Below are 27,624 nucleotides of genomic sequence, written 5' to 3'. Positions count from 1 at the left end.
TTCAAGGTAGGAAAAGTAGTACTCAAGAATGTATTTTTGGATACAAAAATTCAGTTACACAATCAGTAGCATTCAAAATTAGTTATGAGTATTTATACAATTACAAAAATGGATTCATGTTTTAACAAAGTATTTTAAAAGCTCAAACATTTTAAAACAGGCACAATATTCTAAAGGCATATAAATTCACCATGGGCTTTTGAATGTCCTCACTCCCAACTTCACAATCAAAATTTACAGAAGCAGCAAAAGATCAGAGTTCAGAGGGCTATTTTTTTTTTCCCTTTCCTTACTTAAGGTTGCAAACACATTGACAGAGGCAAAATAAACACCTTTCATAGCAGAAAGACCAAAAAATTGAATGTAAACTATAGCTCTCCCTTAGGAGATTACACAAATACAAGGTTCATTTGTACTTAGAACAAGGCTCATAACTTCTTGTAGCATGGACATTCAACAGGCACAGAGCAACATTCACCCAAATACTAGCTGCAATTTGTCCTTTAAGGATGCCTCACAAGTATATTATGTCCAGGTAGCCAGTCCATTTATATCAGGGACCGGTTGTCCTTTTGTTGTTTGTGGCTGTTTATTAAATGTAGTGGCATTACTTTGTTGTGAATATGTACCATCATTTGCTACAATGCTATGAACTGACCTTTCATTTTACTTTTTTTAGTAAATTATTCCAGATCCTGAATAACCTTTCATTTTAAACAGCAAAGTTTCTCCTGTCTAGTGGACTCATGATTACAGATCATCCTGTCTACAGAAAATCATTTTGTACATTTCTAAGCCCATTATCAGTTTATCTACTCCTGCTAGAAAGGGACATAATTTTTTGTCAATTTACATTAACAAAGGCTCTGCTACTCCCCATTTATCTCGCTGCAACAAAAACTGGTAAGCCAAGGGTAAAGCTTAAGTATCAGGGACTATGAATTTACAGTAGAAGTGAAAATAACCAAAGTGGAACTAAATCCCCTATTCTTGAGTGCAACTGAGATCAAGTAAACTTCGCTGGACTTTCTTCTTAACTATATATAAAACTATTAACTAGAAGGTAAAGTCACACAATTTTACCTCCCAACAAACTTTTGAAATAAAAATTTCCAAAAAATTTAGATGTCTAGGTTTTGTTATATCTTACCAAGAGTTACACAGACATAAATTTGTATTTAACTTCAGTTAAACATCTATTCACTTTTTAAAAATGCTGTCTGCAAATAAACTACTGGACATCTTAAGCTTACTAAAAAAACTTAAGATTTTTAAATTTAAAAAAAAACTAAGACAAAAATCTAGCAAATGGCTTCATGTACCTTTAAACACTGATTCTTAAAAATTTATATGCTGAAAATGAGGTTTGAGAATAGGTATTTTAAACTATTTATAATCCTACAGTCCGACTCTAGTCAGAAGTTATCTGAGCAAAGAAAATAAAGCCTGGTGTAGACAGTCCCATAGAAAATAGAATCCACAGCCACTGGGCTGCCCTTCAATTTCCCAATTCATTCCACTAAGTCTCATGATGCAAATCTGTCACTTTCATAGGGCTATCAAAAACAGAAGCCAAGCCAGATCCTCCACACTTTCAGATATAGTCCCTTATTATCTATTTTAACAGAAGTATCAAAAAGCGATTTTTATTTATTTATTTATTTTTGAGACAGAGTCTCACTCTATTGCTCAGGCTGGAGTGCAGGGGTGCGATGTCGGCTCACTGAACTTCAACCTCCTGGGTTCAAGCAATTCTTGTGCCTCAGCCTCCCTCCCAAGTAGCTGGGATTACAGGCACACACCAGCTAGCCTGGCTGATTTTTTTGCTGTTGTATTTTTTGTAGAGATGGGGTTTCGCCATGTTGGCCAGGCTGGTCTTGAACTCCTGGCCTCAAGCGTATCACCCCCCTCAGCCTCCCAAAGTGCTCAGATTACAGGTGTGAGCCACTGTACCCAGCCAAAAGGTAATTTTATTTGGAATGCATTTCATGATTTTATTTCTTGCTCCCTGAGCATGCAGTGATTAGGGTGGAAGGGAAGTGGCACTCAGGCAGATAATTCACAAAGTCACCACACAAGGGTGATAGATAGATGATCCAGCACTGAGATAATCAACCCAGTGAAAATGCTACACTGGGGACCATGTTTTGCCCTTCCCAGAGACAAGACATCTTGAGCTGGGATCTGAGCTACGGCTACGCAGAGGAGCAGAACTGAAGGCTCCCTTTGAGCCCATTCTGCAAACGGGGATGAATTTCAGATAATGAGACAAGAGATGGGAGTGAGTTAGTACACAGCATGCCCAATACTCAACAAGCAGCCTCAGAGAGACTCAGAGAAGGGGGAGAGGGGACTGGAAGCCATCTCTTCTGTTCTGAAGGGCAGTGCTCCTCCCAAGACAGCACTCAGAGAGCCAACAGCCCAGGGCAGATCACGCCAGGACAGTGCTTCCACATGGCTGGCTGAGCACCACATTCCCATCTGCAAAAGAGTCACCTTATTGGTTCCCTTAACTTCCAAAATGCAGCAAGCCCTCCTTCACCCAGCAGTGAACGGAAGAGAAGGGAATGTAGGGCAGCAGGGAGACAGAGACCATTATTAACCACAGGTCTGAAACCCTAATTCTTTACTCACTCATCAGGTTGCTTTTAATCACTGCTGTTGCTTGGTAACAGGTTTCAGCAGATTTGAAATGGATTTCTTCCTCCCACAGTCTAACAAAAACAAGTAGGGAAACAACCAAAGAATAAGGCAACTTAAGGAAAAACGTAGGAAGACCCTGGGAGGCAGGGTCATGCTAAAGCTGCCAATGGTGTCCTGATGGGAGCTGTCTGAGCAAACTGGCCACAGGCCATGAGTGAAAGCAAAGCAGAAGCCTTTCTACAAGACCCATCTCCTGCCAAGAACCCCTCCCTGATGCCTCCACTGGTGTGGTCTGGGATAGGCTCTTTACCCTCTCACAGGATGGAGGCAATACCATTCACTGGGCAGTCACTGTGAATACTGAATGAGATAAAACATGGCAGTGTCTACAGGGCCAGGCACATAGTACTAGATAGTATTTGTTAGATAAATTAATGATCGGAGATATTCACTCTCACCTTCCAAAGTTGTCAGTTATTTCTGGGATTAAATAACACCTACCCTACTGAGACTCTACTTATGCCAAGCCCTGTTCTAAGCACTTGACATGTCTCACTGACATCTTGCAATGACCCAGCAGGAATTGTTATTCCCACAATTTTTAAACAGATGAACAAACTGAGGAGCCAGAGGTTAGGTAACTTGTTCAATATGACACAACTAGTATATGACTAGTCACAGCTCACAGCCAGATAAACCTGACTTCAAAGCCTACATTCACTACTAGTACGCTATACAGCCCTGGTGACATCCTAAAAGGTACCTTGGCCTCATGTCCCACAAAGTCAATCCAGGCATTAAAAAGGACATGGGGCTGGGCATGGTGGCTCACGCCTGTAATCCCAGCACTTTGCCGAGGCAGGAGGATCACCTGAGGTCAGGAGTTCCAGACCAGCCTGGCCAACATGGTGAAACCCCATTTCTACTAAAAATTCAAAAATTAGCCAGGTGTGGTTGCACATACCTGTAGTCCCAGCTACTTGGGAGGCTGAGGCACGAGAATCACTTGAACCCGGAAGGCAGAGGTTGCAGTGAGCTGAAATCACGCCACCGCACTCTGGCCTGGGAAACAGCGAAACTCTGTTTCAAAATTAAAGAAGTGTGTAGAGGGAAATTTATAGCACTAAATGCCCACAAGAGAAAGCAGGAAAGATCTAAAATCAACACCCTAACATCACAATTAAAAGACCTAGAGAAACAAGAGCAAACAAATTCAAAAGCTAGCAGAAGACAAGAAATAACTAAGATTAGAGCAAGGCTGAAGGAGATGGAGACCACGAAAAAACCAATGAATCCAGGAGCTGGTTTTTTTAAAAGATCAACAAAATGGATAGACTGCTAGCCAGACTAATAAAGAAGAAAAGAGAGAAGAATCAAATAAATGCAATAAAAAATGATAAACGGGATATCACCACCGATCCCACAGAAATACAAACTACCATTAGAGAATACTATAAACACCTCTATGCAAATAAAGTAGAAAATCTAGAAGAAATGGATAAATTTCTGGACACATACACCCTCCCAAGACTAAACCAGGAAGAAGTTGAGTCCCTGAATAGACCAGTAACAAGTTCTGAAATTAAGGCAGTAATTAATAGCCTACCAATCATAAAAAGTCCAGGACCAGATGGATTCACAGCCGAATTCTACCAGAGGTACAAAAGGGAACTGGTACCATTCCTTCTGAAACTATTCCAAACAATAGAAAAAGAGGGAATCCTCCCTAACTCAATAGATGCAGAAAAGGCATTCAACAAAATTCAACAGCCCTTCATGCTAAAAAATCTCAATAAACCAGGTATTGATGGAACGCATCTCAAAATAAGAAGAGCTATTTATGACAAACCCACAGCCAATATCATACTGAATGGGCAAAAACTGGAAGCATTCCCTTTGAAAACCGGCACAAGACAAGGATGCCCTCTCTCACCATTCCTATTCAACACAGTATTGGAAGTTCTGGCCAGGGCAATCAGGCAAGAGAAAGAAATAAAGGGTATTCAATTAGGAAAAGAGGAAGTCTTAAACATAAGACCCAAAACCATAAAAACCCTAGAAGAAAACCTAGGCAATACCATTCAGGACATAGGCATAGGCAAAGACTTCATGACTAAAACACCAAAAGCAATGGCAACAAAAGCTAAATAGACAAATGAGGTCTAATTAAACTAAACAGCTTCTGCACAGCAAAAGAAACTATCATCAGAGTGAACAGGCAACCTACAGAATGGGAGAAAATTTTTGCAATCTATCCATCTGACAAAGGGCTAATATCCAGAATCTACATAGAACTTAAACAAATGTATAAGAGCAAAACAACCCCATCGAAAAGTGGGCGAAGGATAGACACTTCTCAAAAAAAGATATTTATGCAGCCAACAAACATATGAAAAAATGCTCATCATCACTGGTCATTAGGGAAATGCAAATCAAAACCACAATCAGATACCATCTCATGCCAGTTAGAAAGAATGGCAATCATTAAAAAGTCAGGAAATAACAGATGCTAGAAAGGACAGGGAGAAATAGGAACACTTCTACACTGTTGGTGGGAGTGTAAATTAGTTCAACCATTGAGAAAGACAATGTGGCAATTCCTCAAGGATCTAGAACTAGAAATACCATTTGACCCAGCCATCCCATTACTAGGTATACACCCAAAGGGTTATAATAAATCATTCTACTATAAAGACACAGGCACATGTATGTTTACTGCAGCATTGTTCACAACAGCAAAGACTTGGAACCAACTCAAATGTCCATCAATGATAGACTGGATAAAGAAAATGTGGCATATATACACCCATGGAATAGTATGCAGCCATAAAAAAGGATGAGTTCATGTCCTTTGTAGGGACATGGATGAAGCTGGAAACCATCATTCTCAGCAAACTAACACAAGAACAGAAAACCAAACACCACATGTTCTCACTCATAAGTGGGAGTTGAACAATGAGAACACATAGAAAAGGGAGGGGAACATCACATACCAGGGCCTGTCGGGGGGTGGGGGCTAGGGGAGGGATAACATTACATGTATACCTATGTAACAAACCCGCATGTTCTGCACATGTACCCCAGAACTTAAAGTATAATTAAAAAAAAGAAATATTTCCAGAATCTCATATAAAAAAAGAATAAAATTAAAAATGCAGTTTATTTATGTAAAAGATCGGTGGAACTTAAAAGATAATCACTGTGAGTGACTTACAGTAAAAATTAAAAAATGAAAAAGACTAGTGTACTACAAAAAGAGACTATCTGAAAAAAAAATCACAGAATATCAAAAACTTGAATGGGAACAAGAACTCTTCTGCAGTTTGAGATTTCTGATAGTCATGAAAAAGAAGAAGACCTGTTGCATAAAAATCACTTAATGCAAGATGAAATTGCCAGGCTCAGGCTGGAAATAGACACAATAAAAAATGAAATCCTGGAAAAGAAATACTTAAAAGACATTGAAATTATAAAAAGAAAGCATGAAGACCTTCAAAAGGCTCTAAAATAGAATGGGGAAACATCAACAAAAATGAGAGCCCATTATAGCGGACAGCTTACTGCTCTGACAGATGAGAACACAATGCTCCATTCCAAACTGGAGAAAGAAAAACAAAGCAGGCAAAGACTGACGAAATGGAATCATACCATCGTAGACTGAATGTTGCTCTACGTGATCATCATCAAAGTCACTCAACAGAAAGAGACCAAGAGCTTGATGTCCCGGGCACAGTGGATAAATTGCGTCATTTACAGGAAAATTTGAATTCTCATGTTCTGATTCTTTCGCAGCAACTTCCTAAAGCTGAGAGTAAGTCCAGGGGCCTCGAAAATGAGCTCCATAACACAAGAGAGGCTCTGAAAGAAAAGGCTTTGGTTTTTGAAAACATACAAAGAGACCTAAACCAAACTGTGTCAAATGAAGGACATTGAAAAAATGTACACAAATGGCCAAGATAAAGTAGAAAAATGCATAGAAAAGCAAGTAAGATTATGTCAACTACAAAGACAAAATACATTGCTTCAATAGCAACTGGATGATGTTCACAACAAAGCTGACAATCAAGAAAAAACAGTAATTGATATTCAAGCCAAATGTGATGCTACAGTACAAAACCTTCAAGCTGAGTGCATAAAGCGCCGTCTTTTGCTAGAAGAGGATGATCAATAAAGTTAATCATTTGAAAGAAAAGCAATGTCAATATGAAAGAGAGAAAGCAGAAAGAGAAGTAGTTGTGAGACAACTTCAACAAAAACAGGGTGACGTCCTAAACAATCAACAACAAAAGCTTTGCTGGATGCTTCATTGCGTCACTGTGTCCATTGAGAAAGTGAGATGCAGGATTCAAAGAAGAAATTAGGCCAGATGAGAATTCAATTTCAAGAAAAACGGAATCAACTTACAGCAACTATAAGATGTACTAAGGAGACGCAAGGCCACATACAAAAGCTTGAAATAGAAAATTCCATGTTAAGAAATACAATTAAAAAGCAAGATGGCCAAATTGAGCAGCTTCAGAAAATCCTGCGAAGTTCAGGTTTGATGCAGCAGTTGTTGCAAGAAAATGAAACTACAGAAATAGATGAAGCTTCTTCTGAATTTAAATCTAGATCCTCTGTAGCAGAGGTCCCCAACCTACAGGCCACAGACAGGTCCATGACCTGTTAGGAACCAGCAGCACAGCAGGAGAGTTACTGTGGATCTTCTAGATCATCTGCATGCCATGTGAATCTTATAACCAGTTTTTAATTTCTACAACAACAAAAAAAAAAGCCATTGGATGGGGACTGCATTATATCTACAGATTAATATGGGAAAGAATTAACATCAACAATGTTGAGTCTCTCAACCTATCAACAAGATATTTACTTAGGTCTTAATTTTTCTTAGCAATGCTTTTTAGTGTACAGATATTCCACATAGTTTGTCGGGTTTATTCCCAAGAATTTTATATTTAATGCTATTGTAAATAGTATTATTTTTAAATTTTCAATTCCTAATTCTTTACTTCTAACATGGAGAAACACAATTGATTTTTGTATATCAATTATATATCCTGCTGTGCTGCAAAACTCACTTACTGGTTTCAGTAACTTAGTAATGGATTTTATTTGGTTTTCTACATAAATGATAATATCTATGAATAGACAGTTTTACTCATTTCTTTTCAATCTAAAGGCCTTTTATTTTTCTCCTTCCCTCCCTTTTTCCCCCCACTCCCAATTAAAACGTGATTGCAGTGGCTAGAATTTCTAGTATAACGTTGAATAGAAGTGGTAAGAGCTGACATCTGTCTTATTCTCAATCTTAGGGAAAAACATTCAGCCTTTCATCATTACACAGGATGTTAGCAGTAGATATTTTAAAGATGCCCTTCGACAGGTTGAGGAAATTCTCTTGTATCCCTAGTTTGCTGAGATTATTTTTTAAATAAAGCATGGTTGTTCAATCTAAAAAAAAAAAAAAGGGACATGGACATGGAGGGGTGAGCCTTCTAGGTGTCTTATTCCAGGCTGCTGGAGCTCACAGTGACTAGCCAAGCCTCGTATCAGTTCTAAAGAAAAGGAACCATGAGCACTCCTGACCTCCTCCATGCCCCTTCTCACGCCACAGCCCTTCTGAGATCTGTCTCCAAGAGGCACCTGGGATGTGAAAGAATCCCACGAAAGCCAGAGGAGTAGCATAAAATTTCCTTTCCTGGCTGAGGACAGGTTAGTGACCTGAGCAGATGACTGGATGCCGCCAATAGCCTAGAAAGAACCTGGGAAGACTAGCTCCTCTCTCTGGCCCCGTCAGGCTTGTTCACACCTCCCCAGCCTCAGAAGAAAAGATCGGCAGGGCACAGTGGCTCACACCTGTAATCCCAGCACTTTGGGAGGTCAAGGCGGGTGGATCACCTGAGGTCAGGAGTTCCAGACCAGTTTGGCCAACATAGTGAAACCCTGTCTCCACTAAAAACATAAAAATTAGCACAGGCGTGGTGGCGGGCACCTGTAATCCCAGCTACTTGGAAAGCTGAGGCAGGAGAATTGCTTGAACCCGGGAGGTGGACGTTGCAGTGAGCAGAGATCACGCCACTGCACTCCAGCCTGGGCGACAGAGTGAGACTCCATCTCAAAAAGAAAAAAAAAAAAACAGTCTGAGTTCTTAGCCACAGTAGGACAAAGAAAGGTTCAGCAATTAGCCACAAGCAAGGGGACAACCAGCAGGCCACTTCCTTTGGTTTAGCGGTGACAGAGGAGGAGCCCTAGTGGACTAGTTGGCCCTGTGCAAAGAGCAGCAAAGCAATCCAGATAAATGTCATTTGTAGAATGACTCTGGAGGTCCTGGAGGGCCAGGAACGCTGGCTGACAAGACAGGGCACTAATCATAGTCAGACAACAAGGAAGAGCTGAAAGGGAACACAAGGGACATTGAACATCCTGCAAATCCAGGAAGAAGCTTCCAAAAGAGATGGGCAGGGAGGGCCAGGTAGGAGATGGCTTGGCTGATGAAAACGGGGGAAACAGTCACAGGCAGTTACAGAAGGCACAACCAGAAACAGGCCGGGAAACTCTGGGTCATGAAGCAGGCTGAAGCTGTGGCTTTGGGTGGATCCAAAAACCAGTGTGGGCCTTGATTCCCTTGACTGCACGGTGGTATAACAATCCCTGCTTCCTCACAATGCTCTCCATAAGAACCAGGTAAGATCATGGACACAAAAGCACTTTGTAGGTTAGGCATCAGGCTGATATGAGACCACCTGCAGTTTATCCCCAGTGTCCCCAGCACAGGCTGAGTGCAAACACTGGGACTATTTAAAGGTCACTGGGCAGGCATGCCTACTTCCTGCTGGCCTCACAGCAGGGATCTGTCTTCCCACCCACTCTCCCCTGGCCCAACTCCAAGGGAGAACGGAAAATAAAATCAGCTTAAAAGCAAACATTTATAAATAATGAAGAAAAAAATACAGCTGAGCGCAGCAGGATTTTTCAACTCCTATGGGCTCTTATCCAAAAAAAAAATAGCAGTGTTTTCTGCTGCTGCTCTGTTCTTTCTCCATCTAGTGCCAGGAGATCATAAAGAAAGATATGTAGGGAGAGGGAAGGAGGGATGGGAAATAAAACCCAAGAGAAAAAGAGTCTGCACCTAATGTCAGAAAATACATTCCACAGTCAGGCATAGAATCAGAACACCAAGAATGCTTAGATTCAAATTCAGAAACAGCATATACCACCAAAAAGTGCTTCTTTTCTACCTCACTCCATGGCCAGGCTCTCCAGGGCCTTGTCTAAAGCAGAGTCACTTATTCTCAGATGCCCTAGTGGCCTCCTCCTAGATGCCCTAGTCTGATTCTCAGAGTAGAAGCAGACTCACTCTACGCAGGATGGTGGTGATGGTTTCCATGCTGAGGGACAAGTGGACCCCAAAACTCTGTCCCTTACTGTTGCTGCCCTGTGATCTCTTATGGGGCTGCCTTTTGCCACCTGGGAATCACTTGCACCCAAGGCTTATCTGCTGCTGCTGAATAGGTTTGTATTCATGGGAATTCAGTGGGACAACATCCAGAGAGGAAACAGGTACATGAGGAAGATTCCACTCCACAAGATACAGAACCCACTTCTCATCCCGTGCTACTGACATTCAGGTTCAAGAATGTATTGTTGCTTCCAAAAGTAACCCTCAAATGTTCAAATCACAAGCAACACATTGCTGCAAGATAAAAGGCACATGTCTGTAAGACAGAGGTTTCGAAGATAGTTACAAAACTGTCCACCAGCTTCTGTCCATAGTGCCTTCCAAAGCTTCACAAAACTGGCCATGAATTATGCAAGACACACGGCAAAACACTTCTTCACAGCATCCCTAGGAAAGAAAAGACACAAAGATGAGTGGAACGTCATCACCCCAAAGGCACTCCTTTAGAGGGCACCCAGAGTGGAAGCTGCAGAGTAGAAAGCACCTAGACTGAAAGATCAGACCTACACAGCATCAAACTGCAGCTTCAACATTTATTAGTAGTACTATCCTGGGAAAGTTCCTTGTCCTGTTTGAGTTTCAAATTCCTCATCTGTAAGACGGGATGTCCCCACTTACCCTACAGTCTGATTATGGGAATAGCCATCATAATCAGAGAAAAAGATAATATAGACTGTCAGAAACTAAGAAATCAGTCAGGACTGCTGCACTTTAATATCGGCCAAAATCACAGAATGCACTGACAGCATTAAGTCAAATATTAACTGGGACCTTTCTTCATTCTAAGCAGGCAGCAGAAGGGAGCTCACTATGGCTCCTGAGCACTTATTAATATGCTGTATTAGCCTTATCACAGGTATTTACTGCTTGGAATTCAGTGTAGAGGGTGCAAGAAAGAGTTGGTCTTCAAGAAATTACTGTTCTACCCAAGCAAGCACCTCCATTTCCACCACCACACCACACTGTGCAATGTGGCACTAGGCTTCTCATACCCCAGCTCTGTTCCACGTTCTCAACTGTGCTGCACTAAGGATACTGGGAGTCACATAAGGGAGAGAGAGGTGAATGGATGCATTTCCATGAGTAGGCACTGCATTTTAATATCAAGATGATTCCAGGGCAGCATTTCTTGAGATACACTCTGCACTGCAGTCTCAGAAGAGTCTCTGCACAAGAAGGGTTTTATGGCCACATAAGTCTCCCTCATGGCAGCTCACAATACACATAGCATATGGAAGGATCTAGCAAGCCAGGCAAAGAGGAACCTACCTAATTTTGCTTAACCTGTTTCTCAAACTTACTTTATCATAGAACTCTTTTCTTCCACAGAAACACTATTTCTGTGGAACACCGTGGGAAAAGCTATTCTAGGGGAACTTACAAATAGAAGGGTGGGGCCAGGCATGGTGGTTCGGACCTGTAAACCCAGCACTTTGGGAGGCCGAGGCAGGCTGATCACTTGAGGTCAGGAGTTCGAGACCAGCCTGGCCAACATGGTGAAACCCCATCTCTACTAAAAATACAAAAAATGAGCCTGGCGTGGTGGTGTGTACATGGAGGCTGAGGCAGGAGAATAGCTTGAAGCCAGGAGGTTGGAGATTGAGGTGAGCTGAGATCGGGCCACTGCACTCCAGCCTGGGCCATAGAGTGAGACTCCATCTCAAAAAAAAAAAAAAAAAAAAAAAAAATAGAAGGGTGGGATCTAGCTCTGTGATTCCCTCCCTACTAGAGGAGTAATTCATCTCCTCAGCACATGAAACTCACCATCTCAAATAAAATTCCATCATTCTATCAATCACTTGTACATAAATTTTATACGTGCCAATCCAGATCAAGCCTGAAGCTCTGACTAATGACTCCAAGCAAGTTTCACGAATGAGACCTGTGCAACTGCATTGGCCCCACAGTTAGAAGGGTCCACATTGGGTTTAATGCCTTGATTTGATGTTGCCATCTTGAAATTCTTAATCTTTTTTTTTTTTTTTTTTTGAGACAGAGTCTCCCTCTGTTGCCCAGGCTGGAGGGCAATGGCACGATCTCGGCTCACTGCAACCTCCGCCTCCCAGGTTCAAGCGATTCTACTGCCTCAGCCTCCTGAGTAGCTGGGATTACAGGTGCGTGCCACCACACTCGGTTAATTTTGGTATTTTTAGTAGCGTCAGGATTTCACCACATTGGTCAAGCTAGTCTCGAACTCCCGACCTCGTGATCCACCCACTTCGGCCTCCCAAAGTGCTGGGATTACAGGCTGAGCCACTGTGCCCGGCCTATGATTTTTGAACAAGAAGCTCACGTTTTTATTTTGCACTGGGCCCTGAAAATTATGTAGCTGGTTCAGGGACCAAGAAATATTCATATGTTGGCAGGTTGATCAATATCTCATTGGATGCTCAGTTATGATGAACTCTGGCTTACTTCACATAAAAATCTAGCTTCCCAGGACATCCCTGCCCATATTCTTCTCAGACAAGCCACCAGGCCGCAAAACCAGCCAGGTCTGCATGGAGTATTTCATAACTGTTACCCTCCTAGAATCTATCAACAAAGCCACTCAGCTGCCTTTCAACTGAAAGGCTTAACTTCGCATCCAATCAATCACTCCTCAATACTTTCAAATCACTGTTAGCAACAGTCTTGGAATTTGTTAAGACATAAGACTGCTCTTCCTCCTTCCCAAGTCATGCATAATTTTTCATTTCCTCAGTACTTTTTTTTTTCTTTTTTTTTTTTTTTGAGATGGAGTCTCGCCCTGTCGCCCAGGCTGGAGTGCAGTGGCATGATCTTGGCTCACTGCAAGCTCTGCCTCCTGGGTTCACGCCATTCTCCTGCCTCAGCCTCCCGAGTAGCTGTGACTACAGGCGCCCGCCACCACGCCCAGCTAATTTTTTGTATTTTCAGTAGAGATGGGGTTTCACTGTGTTAGCCAGGATGGTCTCGATCTCCTGACAGCGTGATCCGCCCGCCTCGGCCTCCCAAAGTGCTAGGATTACAGACGTGAGCCACTGCGCCTGGCCCAGTACACTTTTTTAATTAGCAGGTAATGATAAAAAAAAAAAAAAAAAAGAACAGAAGTTAAATAGTTGCATTAGAACAAAGTCAGAGGCAAAGATCATGCGGCTAATTTTGAGAGGTCCATCACTGAAAGTGCTTAAAGAGGTATGGAGTATTAGAATTTCAGAGCTAAAAGAGGCCTCTGGAGATGATCTAGACCAACTCAGTCTACTTATCAGTGCTTTGAGGCCAGAGGGGTCAAGAGAGCTGCTCGAGGTCACACTGCTAATTAGGAAGCCCTGGTACTGCTTACTCTCCTTTTATAAACTCTTGTGAAACCTTCCCAGCAGTGGGATACTGCAAGAAGCATGAATTGAGATCCCTCCATATCTTACTCAGTGATATGAAATGACATTCACCTTTATAAAAAAAAAAAAAAACCCTACTCAAAGCTACGGGTTAAAAGAGTAATAAAGTGCATATATGCACCATATATAAGAGTAGAATGTTCACAGCATTGGAAATTGCTGTACCTGGGTAAATATCCATTATTAGTTGTATAATTAGAGTGGGTGGTGGGGTGACCTTTAACTTACGTATCTATAAATGAGATGTATAGTATTTGTCTACTTGGCTCAAAAGACTTCAGTAAAGATAAATAAAATAGGATATACTCTCTGAAAGCAGACTCTAAATTAAAATGAATGACAGAAATCGTTATTTCCAAATACAGTCTTACCTTGCAAATGGTATGAAGGAAAGGCTATACCTATAATGAAAAACAAAACAAAGGGTCAAATGAGATGAAGGGAGTAGAAGATTATCCAGCGGAATGGGCTTCTGAGCTGTAAGAATACCTGCAGTGATTTATCCAGACCCTCTCCCATCCTCAGCCTGGGGGATGAGCATGTGCACACAAAGGCCCACGCATGTGCATGCATGTGTACCCAAACACACACACTATGGCCATGTACAGATAGGCAGCCACAGAAGAAGGGCAAAAGGTTCATGTGGAGATAAACCCTATGACCTCAGCCTCACTGCAGTACTGCTATAACCTTGAGCTAGCAGCAATCGCCTTAAACAGTCAGATTTCAGATACCCAGATGGCACAGAAACTCTACTCTGAAAAAATATCAAATAAAACCCAGAATAGTTGAACCGCCCCCCACCCCCGCCCCCCCCCTTTTTTTTTTTTTTTTGAGACAGGTTGGTGCTCTGTCGCCTAGGCTGCTGGAATATAGTGGCTCAATCATAGCTCACTGCAGCCTTGAATTCCTAGGCTCAAGCCTAGGAGGCTCAAGCAATCCCCCTGCCTCAGCCTCCAGAATTGCTGGGACTACAAGTATGTGCCACCATGCCTGGCTAATTTTTTAATTTTTTTTTTTTTTTTTTTTTTTTTTTTTGCAGAGACCAGGTCATGCTACGCTGTCCAGGCTAGTCTCAAACTCCTGGCTTCAAGCAATCCTCCCACCTCAGCCTCCCAAAGTCTTGGCATTACAGTGTGAGCCACCCATACCTGGCACAGTTGAACTCCCAACATTTTATAAATTCTAAACAGAATTTAACTTCTACCCAATTGGGATAAATTTTCTGCTCTGCTCCTATTAATTTTAAAAGAAGAGAAAAGAGAATAAAAAAGAGAAGAAAAAAATGCTACCAACTACTCTATGAATGAAAATGTAGTACGTCCAAAGGTATCTTGGTAAATTCCAGTTAGCTCAGCCCTATCGCTTAGAAGGGAACCATATACAAGGAAGAGGCTCCATAATGCTGAAGAACCAGGCACTGTGTGTCAGGCAGGCTATAAGTTAGTCAGCCCTTAGAAAAGCAAACACAGTCGGAACATGTCAGTGTTGAAGGGAATATCACCATTCAGCTGAACCTCTGAAACTGGATTCAAAATCAGTCTATAAGCAAAGCAAGGTGTGTGTATATGGGTACCAATTTCTGCCCTAGAAGAAAAATTAAAATATAAACAGTCTACCACTTGAATGTGCATGTCATTTAAAAAAAAAAAAAAAAAACACACACACACACACAAACACCACCATCCTTCTCTATATCTTATACTTACCATGTACAGAAGCTCAATTACTTGTCAACACAGTAAATTCCAAAAGGCAATTTGAAACTATATTTATTCAAAAGTCCAAAATTGCTAAAGGGAGGGATGGGAGTTAAGCTTACAGTCTCAAGATTCATTTCTACCAAATAGGAGTTAACCAATTCTTGGGAACTTTAAAATGCCCACAATCCTCTTTTCTTTGCATTGTAGCAAACATTTTTTTCAAAAATAGGTGAGTCACATCTATACTGAAACTGTTCTGGCAGATACCATCCCTTGATAAACCTTGAAAGAACTACAGAAATGTCTTGGAACCTACAGATTCCACCTGTGCCACCATCCCTCTCACTCTGAGGTCGTATAGGCTTGAAAGGACCATGAACCTACAGCCCCATTCATGGTTTCACAAAATGTCTCCAGCGGCCCTTTTACTATGCTTGGCTCTGGAGTTACAATTTCCTACTCTTCAGCTGAATTACCAAAAGCCAACAAGCCTCTAAGCACATACACTGATCCTACAGCCCACAGACACACATTTTTCCATTTTGTCAGTGACTGTTCCTCGTCTCCTGCTGACAATTCACTCTTTGTCCTTCTGTTAAATGATTTGTTCTATCACAAATGTAACATTCATTATTTTTCTTACCACTTTCCTTTTTTGGTAACCTCTATTGGACTCACAAGCCTTTTTAACATCCTTTATAATACTTCTATTATCCTTGCACTTACCGGACATGAGTGGCTTAATAATATTTGTAACATCTCAAAAATCAACCATTAGTTCAGCAAAAATACCACAGCAGGCAAACAAGGAGCCTCCTGTGACCACTCAAGACCACTAATGCCATCTATTTGCAGTGGGCTGGGTTGATGGGTATTTGCTCTGGAGCCTGACTTCACTTTCATCATTGAGAATCCTTAAATTAAACAGCTTCTGTGTTTTCTTAATTCTCCCACCCACAATATGTGAGTTTTATCTCCTTCGGCTACATTAGTCAGTGGGCTATGTGGGAGGGGATTGTTCAAAAGGTTACTTACCACGTCAATGCCAAAGACTGCAAAATGCAGAAGATAAGTGCAAGTCCCTTGTTATGCCACTGGAAAAATAATAATATGGTTATAGGAGAGTGTGAGACAAGGGGCAAAAGCCAAAATGGTTAAGAAAAATTAAAATATACATTTACCCAAAAGGCGGAACACAGGGTAAGTGCAAAACACAACTAAAGGGAAAAAGGAAACATTAATTAATGACAATAACATGGCAGGACAAAAAAAAAAAAAACTCAAAACTTGTTATTCTTCACAAATGCACAATACTTACGCATCCTTCATCTCAAAGCAGTTAACCCACCTGAGCACCCATATTTGGCAGAATAGTTAAAAATCTCCATGAAATCAAACTAGCCAATAAAGATTCACATAGATAAGATGTGCTTTTACTTTCAAGTTTTCCCAGAACCAAACAAATCATATTTCAGGCCCACCCATTCATCCGTCCATCCATCTTTTCATTCAAATGCACTAAAGTAAGCTTAACACAAATCTTTCTATTTTAACTCCTACCAAATGCTAGTCTCTGCAGCAGAAAGCACATGTGAGGACAGAGGTTAACATGAGATATCAATCTCACAGTCAGCATGCCAGTTACTTGTGTACCTATTACCTAACACTTTCCCTAAGGCCATTCTTAGAAAGCTCTTTCTGCAGGAGACTTGTGCAGGCCGTGGGCATCTGAGGCTGGCCAAGGACAACTGGTGCTACAGCAGTCAGCCATGCCTTTCCTCACCATCCTTCTATAACAGTAACTACTCAAATATGTCCTAAACATTCTCTGTGTCCAGCACTGTGCCCAATACTCTAAAAGGACACAAAATAAATAGTAAATGTGGTCACAGCTTTTGAGAACTCACCTATTTGAACAAATGAGATTATATAAATAAAACTAAAAATAAAAGTATGTTCTTCAAGTTCCAAATGTTGCAATAGTTATAAAACTCCAGAGAATGTAGGTCTGGAATGATTTTGATAACCACAGGGAAGAAAATAGGCCAAAAATGAGAGGCATTTAGGGTCAATGGGACAGGAAGATATAACAAAGCTGAAGACAATGTTGTCAGAGCAGGGTACAAGGATGACAGGCCATAAGGAGGCTACTCCCACTTCAGGGAGACTGATGAAAAACAGTAGTAAGTCCCCAAGTCAGATAATGAGGAATAAAGAGCCCATTCTATAAGACAGGACACCCACCCTAGAGAATGAATCCTGTGTTTCGGAGTTATTCCCTCTAAGCCCTGCCTGTGTGTGGCTTCAACAGTCACCAGGAAGGTGTCTGAGCTCCCTTACTACCACCACACCACTCTGGCTAATCTGACAAGCAATGCCCTCTAGAGGTGCTTTTCAGAACTGGTAGCACCTTGACACCCACTGAAACACAAAGTAGGGGAGGAGGGGATCGTAATATTACACAGAGTGTTCCCTTCTGCCACATGGTTATAGGAATAGGGTAATAAGTCAAGCTGAATGGAAAAAGAGAAGAGGTCCTTAGGTTTAAAAAGAAAAAAACTTATACGATAGAAATAAACACTCCCATTTGAGAAGTCCAGCTAAAAAGCAGACCTTACCAGCACCATGATAGTTGCAATCAAACGAGTAGGCTCAAACATTCGCTTCAGCTGTTTCACTGGTCCCATGAGGAAGATGGTACTGAAAGGCAAACACACACACACAAGCCGTTCAGAACAGAACTGCACTAGGCACACTGAGTCGCCTCCCCAAGATTTCCTTTGGCAATAGTAGCTAACATTTGAAAAGCTCTTATTCTGTGGAAGGCACTGTGCTGAAGGGCCTTTTGTGCATTATTCTCATTTAATCCATCAACAACCAACCTATAAAGTAGAAACAATTACCACACCAAAGCCCAGAGTTACTTTATCCAAGGCCACCCAACTAGGGAATGATAGACCCAGGCTGTAAATGCATGTGGGTGTGACTGTAGAATCATATCATACCACTAGGTTAGATAAGCCTTCTCCTTGAGGTGCCACCTTGCCTCCCTGACAATACCTACTCATGGAAACAAACAAGGCTCAGGAAGTTTAAAGAAAAACCATACCTTACAGGCTTAGGTAGCTTATGTTAGAAAGTAGAGCATTTCATTTTCTTTCATAATCTTCAGGGAATAATTCTAATGATGATGATATCATGATGGGTTATTTGTTGAATGTTTGCTAAATGCCAGATATTACATATATTACCTCATTTCTTCTCCTCAACAACTTTGTGAGTTATGTATTACACTTATTTTAGAGACAAGAAAATCACACGGCTACCATTTGACTCTATAGCTATTGGATTCCAAAGCTCTAAAAAGACATCCCCAGCATGCTTGGGTTTTTTTTGTTTTTTTTTTTTTTCTGAGATGGAGTCTCGCTCTGTCGCCAGGCTGGAGTGCAGTGATGCAATCTCGGCTCATTGCAACCTCCACCTCCTGGGTTCAGGTGATTCTCCTGCCTCAGCCTCCCGAGTAGCTGGGACTACAGGCACACGCCACCACACCCAGCTAATTTTTGTATTGTTAGTAGAGACAGAGTTTCACCATGTTGGCCAGGATGGTCTCGATCTCTTGACCTCGTGATCCGCCCACCTCGGCCTCCCAAAGTGCTGGGATTAAAGGCGTGAGCCACCGCGCCTGGCCCCCAGCATGCTTTCTGTATGAATGAACTTGAGACATGGCTAGCAAGAGTAATCACAAATGAAGCAGACTGTCATGTCTAACACATCAACTTGGCATGAGCCACCACACCCGGCCAATAAGTCTTCCACTCTTTGAAGTGCCATTAAGTTGCAAGGCTTCACTCTCAAGTGTCCCAACTAAGAGAACACTTCTTTAACCTACACCGAATAAGAAGCAACAGTCAAGGCTGGTCCTAAAAATTAAACATAGCATATACACAAAACCTTAACAGACTACAGGCAAAGACACAAACTCCCAAATACCCTGAAAATAACAATTTTCTCCCTTTATTATTTCCCTACACGGTGCTATGAAGAATCCAGCCCACAGGGATTTGCTAAAGAGCTCTTCTGGACGAAGCAACACACCCATATATTTATGCTCAGTCTAGACTATACAATGTAACTTACACTGTCTGCCCAAAACAACCTCCCACCCAAAGTTAGTATTGGAGAAAGCTTTAGGGGCAACAAGAGACGTCTCTAAGGGTCAGCATTTTACTGTCATAAGCACTAATAAATTAAGCTTTACACAGGTGGCCAGAATCATGCAATCATTTAATTAACATCCCCCATTTCCAGCCAGAGACAGAGCTAAGTTTGGGTACAACTGGGGACAAGATACATGTGCAGCCCTTATCAAGTGCCTTACAGATCTAACAAGTCAGTGTAATAAAATGCCACCTGCACTGGCACATAAATACAGATGGGATACTGAGAGTCCAAAGGAAGAGGTCATCAATTCTGGAGAGGAGGAGGTAATCAGGAAAAGCTTCATAGAAGAGGTGGCTTTGGAGCCAGGTCTTAACAAATGAGCAAGTATCTACCAAACCAGGGGAGGTATAGATAGGGCAGTATTCCAGGCAGAGAAAACAACCTAACAAGGGCACAATGGCATTTTGGGAAATGCAAGAAGTTCAGCCTGGCTGGGAGGCACACTGGATAGGGAATGGGACAACGGTGAAGCCAGATCTCAAAGAGCCTTGACTGTATGCGTGCTGAGGAATTTGGACTTCATTTGTACAGACAAAACAGGGAGCCACTTGAGGGGGCTAAGCAGGGCTATAAATGAATGGCTCTACAGCTCAGTGGAAAATGGCCTGGAGAGGGGCAATGGAGACAGACCAAGCAGATGCATCTTGCTCAGGTAAGGGTGATAACAGGCCAAAGCTAAGACCAGCTCAGATATCACCTTCTCTAGGAAGCCCTCCCTGACTCAGGTCGTGTCGGCTGCCCCTCCTTGAGAATCGCTTTCCATATCTTGTTATATCATGAGTTATATGTCTGTCTGCCTGGCCGGGACCAAACTGGACTTGTCTTTGTATCCTCTGAGCCCAGCACAGAGTGTGATCAATGCTTACCCATTGAGCATGCAAGTCAGTCAGTGAAGTACAAACAGCCATAGGGACAAAGAGGAAGGAGCCAGTAAGACAGGGTAACATCAAGCCCTGGTGAGGAATCATGGAGGGGAGACTTGGACCCCCAGGACTCTGAAGCCATTTACAGAGACACAAGGGAAGGGAAAAGGGGGAAAAAAGATGACTGAGTTCAGGTTCCTGCAGGTCATTCAGGTAGAGGCCAGGCCAGTGCTCCCAGTTGGAGAGGGTGGAGTTGTTGGCACCAGTGTGATTGAAGCATCAGTGTGAATGAGCTTGACCTGGAAAGTGTGTGCATCCACAACATGCAGAATGGGCTGCCCACCTCCAGGAAGGGCTCAGATGCCCTGCCCACATGAGCTGCTACTCAGGTCTGGGAAGGTCTGACACTAAATAAAAACCAGTTTCCCTTATGGCCACTGGAGTGATGAGCCCTTTGAAAACCATCAACTCAATCTCTGACAGCAGTAAGAATATAGCAAGCAGGAGGACTGGGTTGTAAACCCTGGAGAAATCACTGAACTGCTTTGTGTTGCAGTTTCTGTACATGTAAAATCACAATGGCAATACATTTGCTGCTTTCTCCCAGGTGTTTCAAACTAAGATATAAAATATTTTCGAATAATAAGATATGAATGTGAGATATTCTAACTATTTCTCTCCAAATCCCTTACAACTACTGGAGCCTCCTCTTTCACCTCCCTCAAGGGCAACCAACATCCATTTTCCCATCTAATGACTGGCAAAGATTGGATTTTTAAAAAACAGTTACCTCCCAATTGATGCGATATTACCAAAGGTATAAAACACTGCGAAGAGGTGTAGTCCCTTCCTGGGCACCCACAGCAGAACAGTACCCTGGAATTTAAAGCACAGTGTTTGCACATGAGCAACCCCTCCCACCCGGCCACACAAGCAGAGCTCCCAGAGGAAGCCCTGAGGAGTCCGTTTCCCTCCCCACTTCCCTTATTCCCCCCTCCTCTCATCCATGCATTTTAGTGAAGGGCAAAAGGGGAAAGGAGGTGGACAAAAGGGGGAATATATAGCAAAGACAGGTAGGAGGAAAAGACAGAGGAGGGAGGGAAATCTTACCAGCAGTGAGCAGAGAATTCCTATAGCAAAACACGCAATGAAGCCTTTTATCCTGGTACCCCAGCTTAACGAAGATGCCTCAACAACCTAAAATTGAAAAGAAAAATACATATACACACACATTTACTAAAAACAAAGCAAGCACATAATTAAATCTAGAAAGTGTTAAGTTGTATTAGGGAAGGCAAGGAGCACAGAATCCTACACACTCAGGCAATGTAAGTCATCGAATCCAGACTTTATCAGAGCTGTAAAGTTATTATGCAGACATGAATCTCCTCTCTAGCAGCTGACAGCTGTGCCTCCAGCTGAACATCTTCAGAGGTAGAACTCCTTGCCTCAAGCACAACCCATTTCAGGAACAGGAAGGCAAGACAGCCAATCCTAGAGTAGCCCAGAGCCTTCCTACAACCCAGGCAGGATGAGGACCACACCTGGAAAGGCATGAGTCCACCAGGGACTCACAAGTCCACCTGGGATCCTCCACCAGGCAGGGTCCCAGGAAATAAGGAAAAGATGAGGGGACGGCACTCAAGCAGCTGCTCCACGGGTCATCCTCTCCTACATCAACTCTCACCCACATTATTCACTCTTGGTTCAGATGTTGTACTTACAGGATGCTGGCATCAGCCAACTCATCCAAGTGTGAGACAGATCCTGGTTAATTAATTACTGTCCTGCTCAAGCTGATTCTTTGCCATCATGATTAATCCCTCCCTGGAGCAAAGTTCAGGAGAAGCCAGGAGTTCCAAAAACACTACTGAAACAGGAGAGCCTGTGAGTAGCTCCCAGTGGTTCTTTTCCCATGTCAAAAATGACAACAGCCAGGCACAGTGGCTCACACACCTGTAATCCTAGCACTTTGGGAGGCTGAGGTGCGTGCATCACCTGAGGTCAGGAGTTCGAGATCAGCCTGACCAACATGGTGAAACCTCGTCTCTACTAAAAATACAAAAAATTAGCCAGGTGTGGTGGTGGATGCCTGTAATCCCTGCTACTTGGGAGGCTGAGGCAGGAGAATTGCTTGAACTTGGGAGGTGGAGGTTGCAGTGAGCCAAGATCATACATTGTACTCCAGCCTGGGCAACAAGAGTGTAACTCTGTCTCGGAAAAAAATGACAACAAAGTCTCTGCACTGGTGACCCTGCTAGTCTGTCCACCTGATGCAAGTGGGAACAGTTGTTCCAAGCTGGACAAAGACAGCTGCCAGTGAGAGACCAACACCACACAGGGCAGCTAGGCCATGTATATTCACACAGGGCTCACCTTGTATGGCCAGCATAGTCTCCATCTAGCAATGTGGTCAAAGTTTCCTACCATATTTCCACCCAGCTGATGGAAGAAGGTAGGTAGTGGCAGAAAGTCAAGAGTCATTAGACTGGCAACTCCCTCAACCCCCAGCTCAGGGATCTGTTTTCAACCCTGTCTCCAGAGTTCCCGTCAAACCAGAAGCTTGAACAGAAGGATGAGAGGCTCCCCTCAGGTGTGGCATGTATTGCCAAAGACTACCTTACTCTCCACTCAAGAGAAAGGTATTTAGGTCAGGTTATACATTCATATATATTGGAACTGGGCTCATGACCCTGCACAGAAGGCACAAATTAGGGATGATAACAGACAGCAGGGGCCCAGTGTTAAGACCTGACAGATGAGCCACCTGGTTTTACGCTGAGATAAACCTCTCCTGGAGGAGTCTGCTTTCCCAAACCCCCTTGGACTCCAAAATGAGCCATGTGATGATGCTCTGGTAGCAGCCTTTACAAGGCCCCAGACAATCTAGTGAGGCTACTTCTGACTAAAGCATTTAAGCTCTCACCAAGGACAGAATAAAATGAGAAGCTACCACTCTTCCTACTCATGCAAGAACCAAAGAACTTACCTTGCCAAGGCGAGAAAGGAACTAGATGCAGGTGGGAAGAAAAGAGCGGTAGTAGGACTGGCCTGGCTTGTCTGTAGGAAGAAGAGTGGTAGTGGGATTGGCCTGGCTTGTTCATAGGAAGAAGAGTGGTAGTGGGATTGGCCTGGCTTGTCTGTAGGAAGAAGAGTGGTAGTGGGATTGGCCTGGCTTGTTCATAGGAAGAAGCATGGTAGTAGGATTGGCCTGGCTTGTCTGCAGCAAGAAAAGTAGTAGTAAGATTGGACTGGATGGTTCTCTGAGCACTACATGGCATCAACAGGGATAATTTTAAAAGATTCAACCTTTCTATTTGAAGAGGATAAACCATAAGGTTAAGAATTAAATTTGAATTGGCTTTGACATCTAGATTGCTAAATAACCTCAACAGAACAGTGAGATTCCAGAGAATGGCCTGAACCTGGGAGGCAGAGCTCGCAGTGAGCCGAGATCGCGCCACTGCACTCCAGCCTGGGCGACAGAGCGAGACTCCGTCTCAAAAAAAAAAAAAAAAAAAGTGAGATTCCAGCCCTCATACAAATCAAAATAACCACAATAGGAAGCAGTTCAGCCAAGAATGTGTTTCTGGTTTCTACCTTCAGAATGGAAAGTGACACTCCATATCCAAGTCTCTCAAGCTGAATCCATCCAAATGTTACTCTGTCTGCCAAAATAGAAGGGGTGGGGGGCATATTTCACCACTGTATTTTTCCATTACATGTGATTGCAAGTTCTTTTACATGCACACTTGGTCAGGGAAGGAGGAAGCTGTTGTTCCACTTCTTCTAACTGGACTCAGTGAAAGCAAAACACTTCTTTTTGCCAAATTATAAAAACAAACTCATAAAAATGTCTGTAAATTCATGACTGCTGGAAGCTGTGCTAGCATATTGTTTTTGGAAACTAGAGTAGCTAAAATGGTACCTGGATGGAATTTGTAGGCAATGCGCTCACAGGCAGTCTGACTGGCAGTTATTCACAAAGGTCCCTTTCACTCTGTGATGTGGAGAGAAGAGGGGCTCTTGCCAAGAAGAATACTAAGAATTGTTCAGAAAAACAGGATCGGTAACCAGAAGAAGGTGAGAAAGGAATACTGCTTCATTTCCACACTTTAAAATCAGATACTATTCATACCTTTTTTGTCCCCAGAATCCTTTATAAAAAACATAAAACCTATACTTTCAGAAAGAAGTCCATTGAAACTAAAGACTTAAGGTGTATTTATGAAGATGAGGTACCAATCACAAAATTAATCGTGAGGCTATTATTAGATACTGCCATGCAAATTTTATAACTACCTAGGAGAGGTAGGAGAAATAGAACTAGTCACACCTTTATGGTTTGCATTAAAGGAATAAAGGTTTTAAAAAGCACTCTCTTCTAGTGACCTCTTAAAGAGATTTCAAGAGTGCCTAATTCAACTTACCACACAAAATAGCAATTTCCCCACAGAATCCTCCAGTTCTACCAGCCCCCAAACCATGAAAAATATGAGACAATCAAATCAGTACCAGTATTTTAAAGGAGGCTCTGACCTAATCGTAAACACTAAGCTGAAACAGCCTGGAAGATGAAGTTAGTCGGCAACAAAACATTTCCCAGGAATTCAAGACTCTGGAAGTGCCATACAATGATGTTATAAACAGAAATCTCACTCAGAAAGAGGAAACTGACCAACTGACCAAAGTATTTTAAAACAAGAACGAAGCGCCTATTCTTTTTAAATTAGATCAACAGATGCCTCAGCATAACACATTAAAGCCCTTCTCACAGTATCCAACACAGACGGTCACCATTTTAGGTTAAAAACAAGCTCAACATTTATGTTTGCAAACTTTACTAGTCGTCCACTGTTGAGGGTCAGCCCACTGCTTCGTAATGATTTTTGAGACAGTAATATCTGCATCATCCCACTGTCAACACTCCACCCCCCAAGAGTCTGCAGGGAGAGAAAGTGTCTGCCTCTTAAGCACCAACTGTTCATAAAGGCTTGTTGACAGTCTATGGAAATAAAGCTTTAAATAACGAGGGTCAGCTACCTACGAGTCAGACCTTTCTTAGGCCCGGTCTGAGGTTCCACTTGAGATTCATAATAGAGGCTAGAAATCAAGAAAAAAGAACCCGTGAAATTACTCCTGAGCCTTGACCAATTATTAAAGGCAACAAATTAAAAAGAACCCACCAACTTGTTTTGAAATATCAAAAAGTTAAACTTCAGTGACTCCAACATTCGATCCCATAGGATTACTCCCTCAAGGTGAAGATTCAGAGAGCAAGTTTTACATTCTGAGATGTCATGCAGAAAGTGTAAGTCCCAGTATCACACAAAACAAAACCGAATAAAATCAGCAACCACAAACGTGGGTGAAAGCAGCTTGCTGAGAAAGAAGAAGAACTTGCCGAGAAACCAGAAGAAACACTGATTAGTTTCCAGTTGGCCATATCATCTTAACATCCACATTTCACAGATGGGGAACGGAGTCTAAAGAATACACCAAAAAGTGAAGAGAAACGTTATTCTGTCATCCAAAAAGGAAAACAAAAGCTAAAAGCACCCCAAATAGAAATGCAGCATTCTGTGTGGTTCAACAACATAGGACATTAGTGGCCAGGTTTCAGCACGATCAAAACTTTTCTAATAGGCCGGGCGCGGTGGCTCATGCATGTAATCCCAGCACTTTGGGAGGCAGAGGTGGGCGGATCACTTGAGGTCAGGAGTTCGAGACCAGCCTGGCCAAGATGGTGAAACCCCGTCTCTAGTAAAAATACAAAAATTAGCTGGGTTTGGTGGCGGGTGTCTGTAATCCCAGCTACTTGGGAGGCTGACGTGGGAGAATCGCTTGAACCCAGGAGGCGGAGGCTGCAGTGAGCCAAGATTGCACCACTGCACTCCAGCCTGGGCGACAGAGTGAGACTCTGTCTCAGAAAAAAGAAAAAAAAAAAAAAAGCTTTTCTAATAAAACAAGCCAACACGCAGGCAGTCTCCTGAGGCGCTGGGTGTCTAGAGTCTAGGTGTGGGCAGTGTGGACAGAGACACAAGATGTGGTCCCTGCCCTCATGGGATGGGGGCAGTTTCTCACCCCCAATCACAAGGCAACGTGTACAGGGGCGGGTGGGAGTGTCACACCCTACAACCTAAACTGGACAGAAAACCAAGGCAGAGCTCGAGGCGCGGCCACCAGCCCCGTCGCGAGGTAGGGACCGCCACCCCAACACCCCAGTCCGGGTCTAGCGCCCCGACCCACCTGGCAAGGGCTCCTTCCGCCAGGACCTCGGGGCCCCCAGCCCTACATGGCCCTAAAGCGCATTCCCCGGCCGGTGGGGCCGGGGCCGACAGCCCAGTCGCCCGCCCTCCCACTCGCAGCTCAGCCCGCGTATTTCCTCCTGCGCCGCCCCCTTGTCAGGGAGGATGGGCTGAAGGGGCGCGGGGCAGAAAAGGACGCCGCGGCCACTGCCCCGTGTAGCGCCAGGCCTCTTAGCGGAGCCCTGCAGAAGAAGAGGAGAAGGGGCAGAGCTACCGTCCAGAAACTCCAGGGAGTCCCCGCAGGCTTCCCAGGCCCGGGCAGGGGACGTAGGACGGGAGCGCGGCGAGAGGGGACCGAGGGCCCCGGGCTCACTCACCTCGGACAGGCCGCTCCGGTCCTCCGTGTCCTGCCCGCTCAGCACCTTCTTCAGCTTGTCCATTGCGGCCCAGTCCCCACCAGCTCCAGCCCCTCTGCCGCAGCCTGTTGCGCTCGCTAAGTTGACGGCTCTTCCGGGTGCTAGGCAGCCGCCCGGGCGCCAACGGCTGCGCGCCCCGCCCAGGCACCTGCCCACCTGGGGGCGCCCGGCATGCTCCGCGCGCCCGCGCCCGCCTCCGCGTGTTTTGGTCCCGGGGGGCGGGTCGGGCCGGAGGGGCTGGGATTGAAGAACCAGACGCTGCCAAACACTAATTCGGCGTCCTGAACAGTTTCAAACCGGAACGGGCCGCGCTCGCTCACCCTACTTGATCCAGTCAACAAATGCTGAGCACCTACCACGTGCAAGGCTCTAGAGAAACAAAGACGGGGAAGAAGCTTTGTGCAGACGGGATCAAAGGCTGTGGTTCATCCATATTGCGATCGTGCCTACACAGGAAAAGATTTTTTTTTTTTTTTTAATCACTCAAGGCCTTAGCCTGGTGTGATGGGGCATGACTGCAAGCCCAGCTACTCCGGAGGCTGAGGCAGGAGGCTCACTTCAGCCAAGGAGTTCCAGGCTGTAATGAACTATGACCAGGATACTGCACTCCAGCCTGGGCAACAGAGCGAGACTCTGTCTCAAAAAAAAAAAAAAAGTGACTGAAGAAATGTGGAAAGGAATAATAGATTGTTAAATTGTTTTGTGTTTG

The 27,624-nt window shown here is 43.5% G+C and overlaps 1 protein-coding gene across 2 annotated transcripts; it reads right to left on the bottom strand.

Moving 5' to 3' along the window:
* SFT2D2 (SFT2 domain containing 2) lies at positions 1 to 27,089 on the bottom strand. 2 transcript variants are annotated; one of them, XM_063625134.1, is made up of 8 exons: positions 26,877 to 27,089; positions 21,362 to 21,448; positions 21,042 to 21,127; positions 17,783 to 17,864; positions 16,346 to 16,381; positions 16,200 to 16,258; positions 13,833 to 13,862; positions 1 to 10,489 (listed from the first exon to the last, which is right to left on the bottom strand). In XM_063625134.1, exons 1-8 carry the CDS (start codon positions 26,937 to 26,939, stop codon positions 10,450 to 10,452), a joined length of 483 nt encoding a protein of 160 aa, XP_063481204.1. In that variant the 5' UTR covers positions 26,940 to 27,089; the 3' UTR covers positions 1 to 10,449. The 2 variants fall into 2 exon arrangements, with proteins under 2 accessions (XP_063481204.1, XP_063481205.1); XM_063625135.1 differs by lacking the exon at positions 16,346 to 16,381 and having other exon boundaries at positions 26,877 to 27,071.
* Between the last annotated feature and the right edge of the window lie 535 nt (positions 27,090 to 27,624).

The sequence above is a fragment of the Symphalangus syndactylus genome, chromosome 12, assembly GCF_028878055.3.
Source record: "Symphalangus syndactylus isolate Jambi chromosome 12, NHGRI_mSymSyn1-v2.1_pri, whole genome shotgun sequence".
Taxonomy (NCBI): Eukaryota; Metazoa; Chordata; class Mammalia; order Primates; family Hylobatidae; genus Symphalangus; species Symphalangus syndactylus.
The sequence above is the reverse complement of the archived record's forward strand: the minus strand, read 5'-3'. Positions and strand labels throughout refer to the sequence as shown.

Coding starts and splice junctions, on each gene's coding strand:
- SFT2D2 (XM_063625134.1), bottom strand. CDS start 26,939: ATGGACAAGCTGAAGAAGGTGCTGAGCGGGCAGGACACGGAGGACCGG. Junction 21,449..26,876: donor ACCGGAGCGGCCTGTCCGAG/GTGAGTGAGCCC, acceptor TTTCAATTTTAG/GTTGTTGAGGCATCTTCGTT. Junction 17,865..21,041: donor AATATCGCATCAATTGGGAG/GTAACTGTTTTT, acceptor TTTGCCTTTCAG/TACCATCTTCCTCATGGGAC.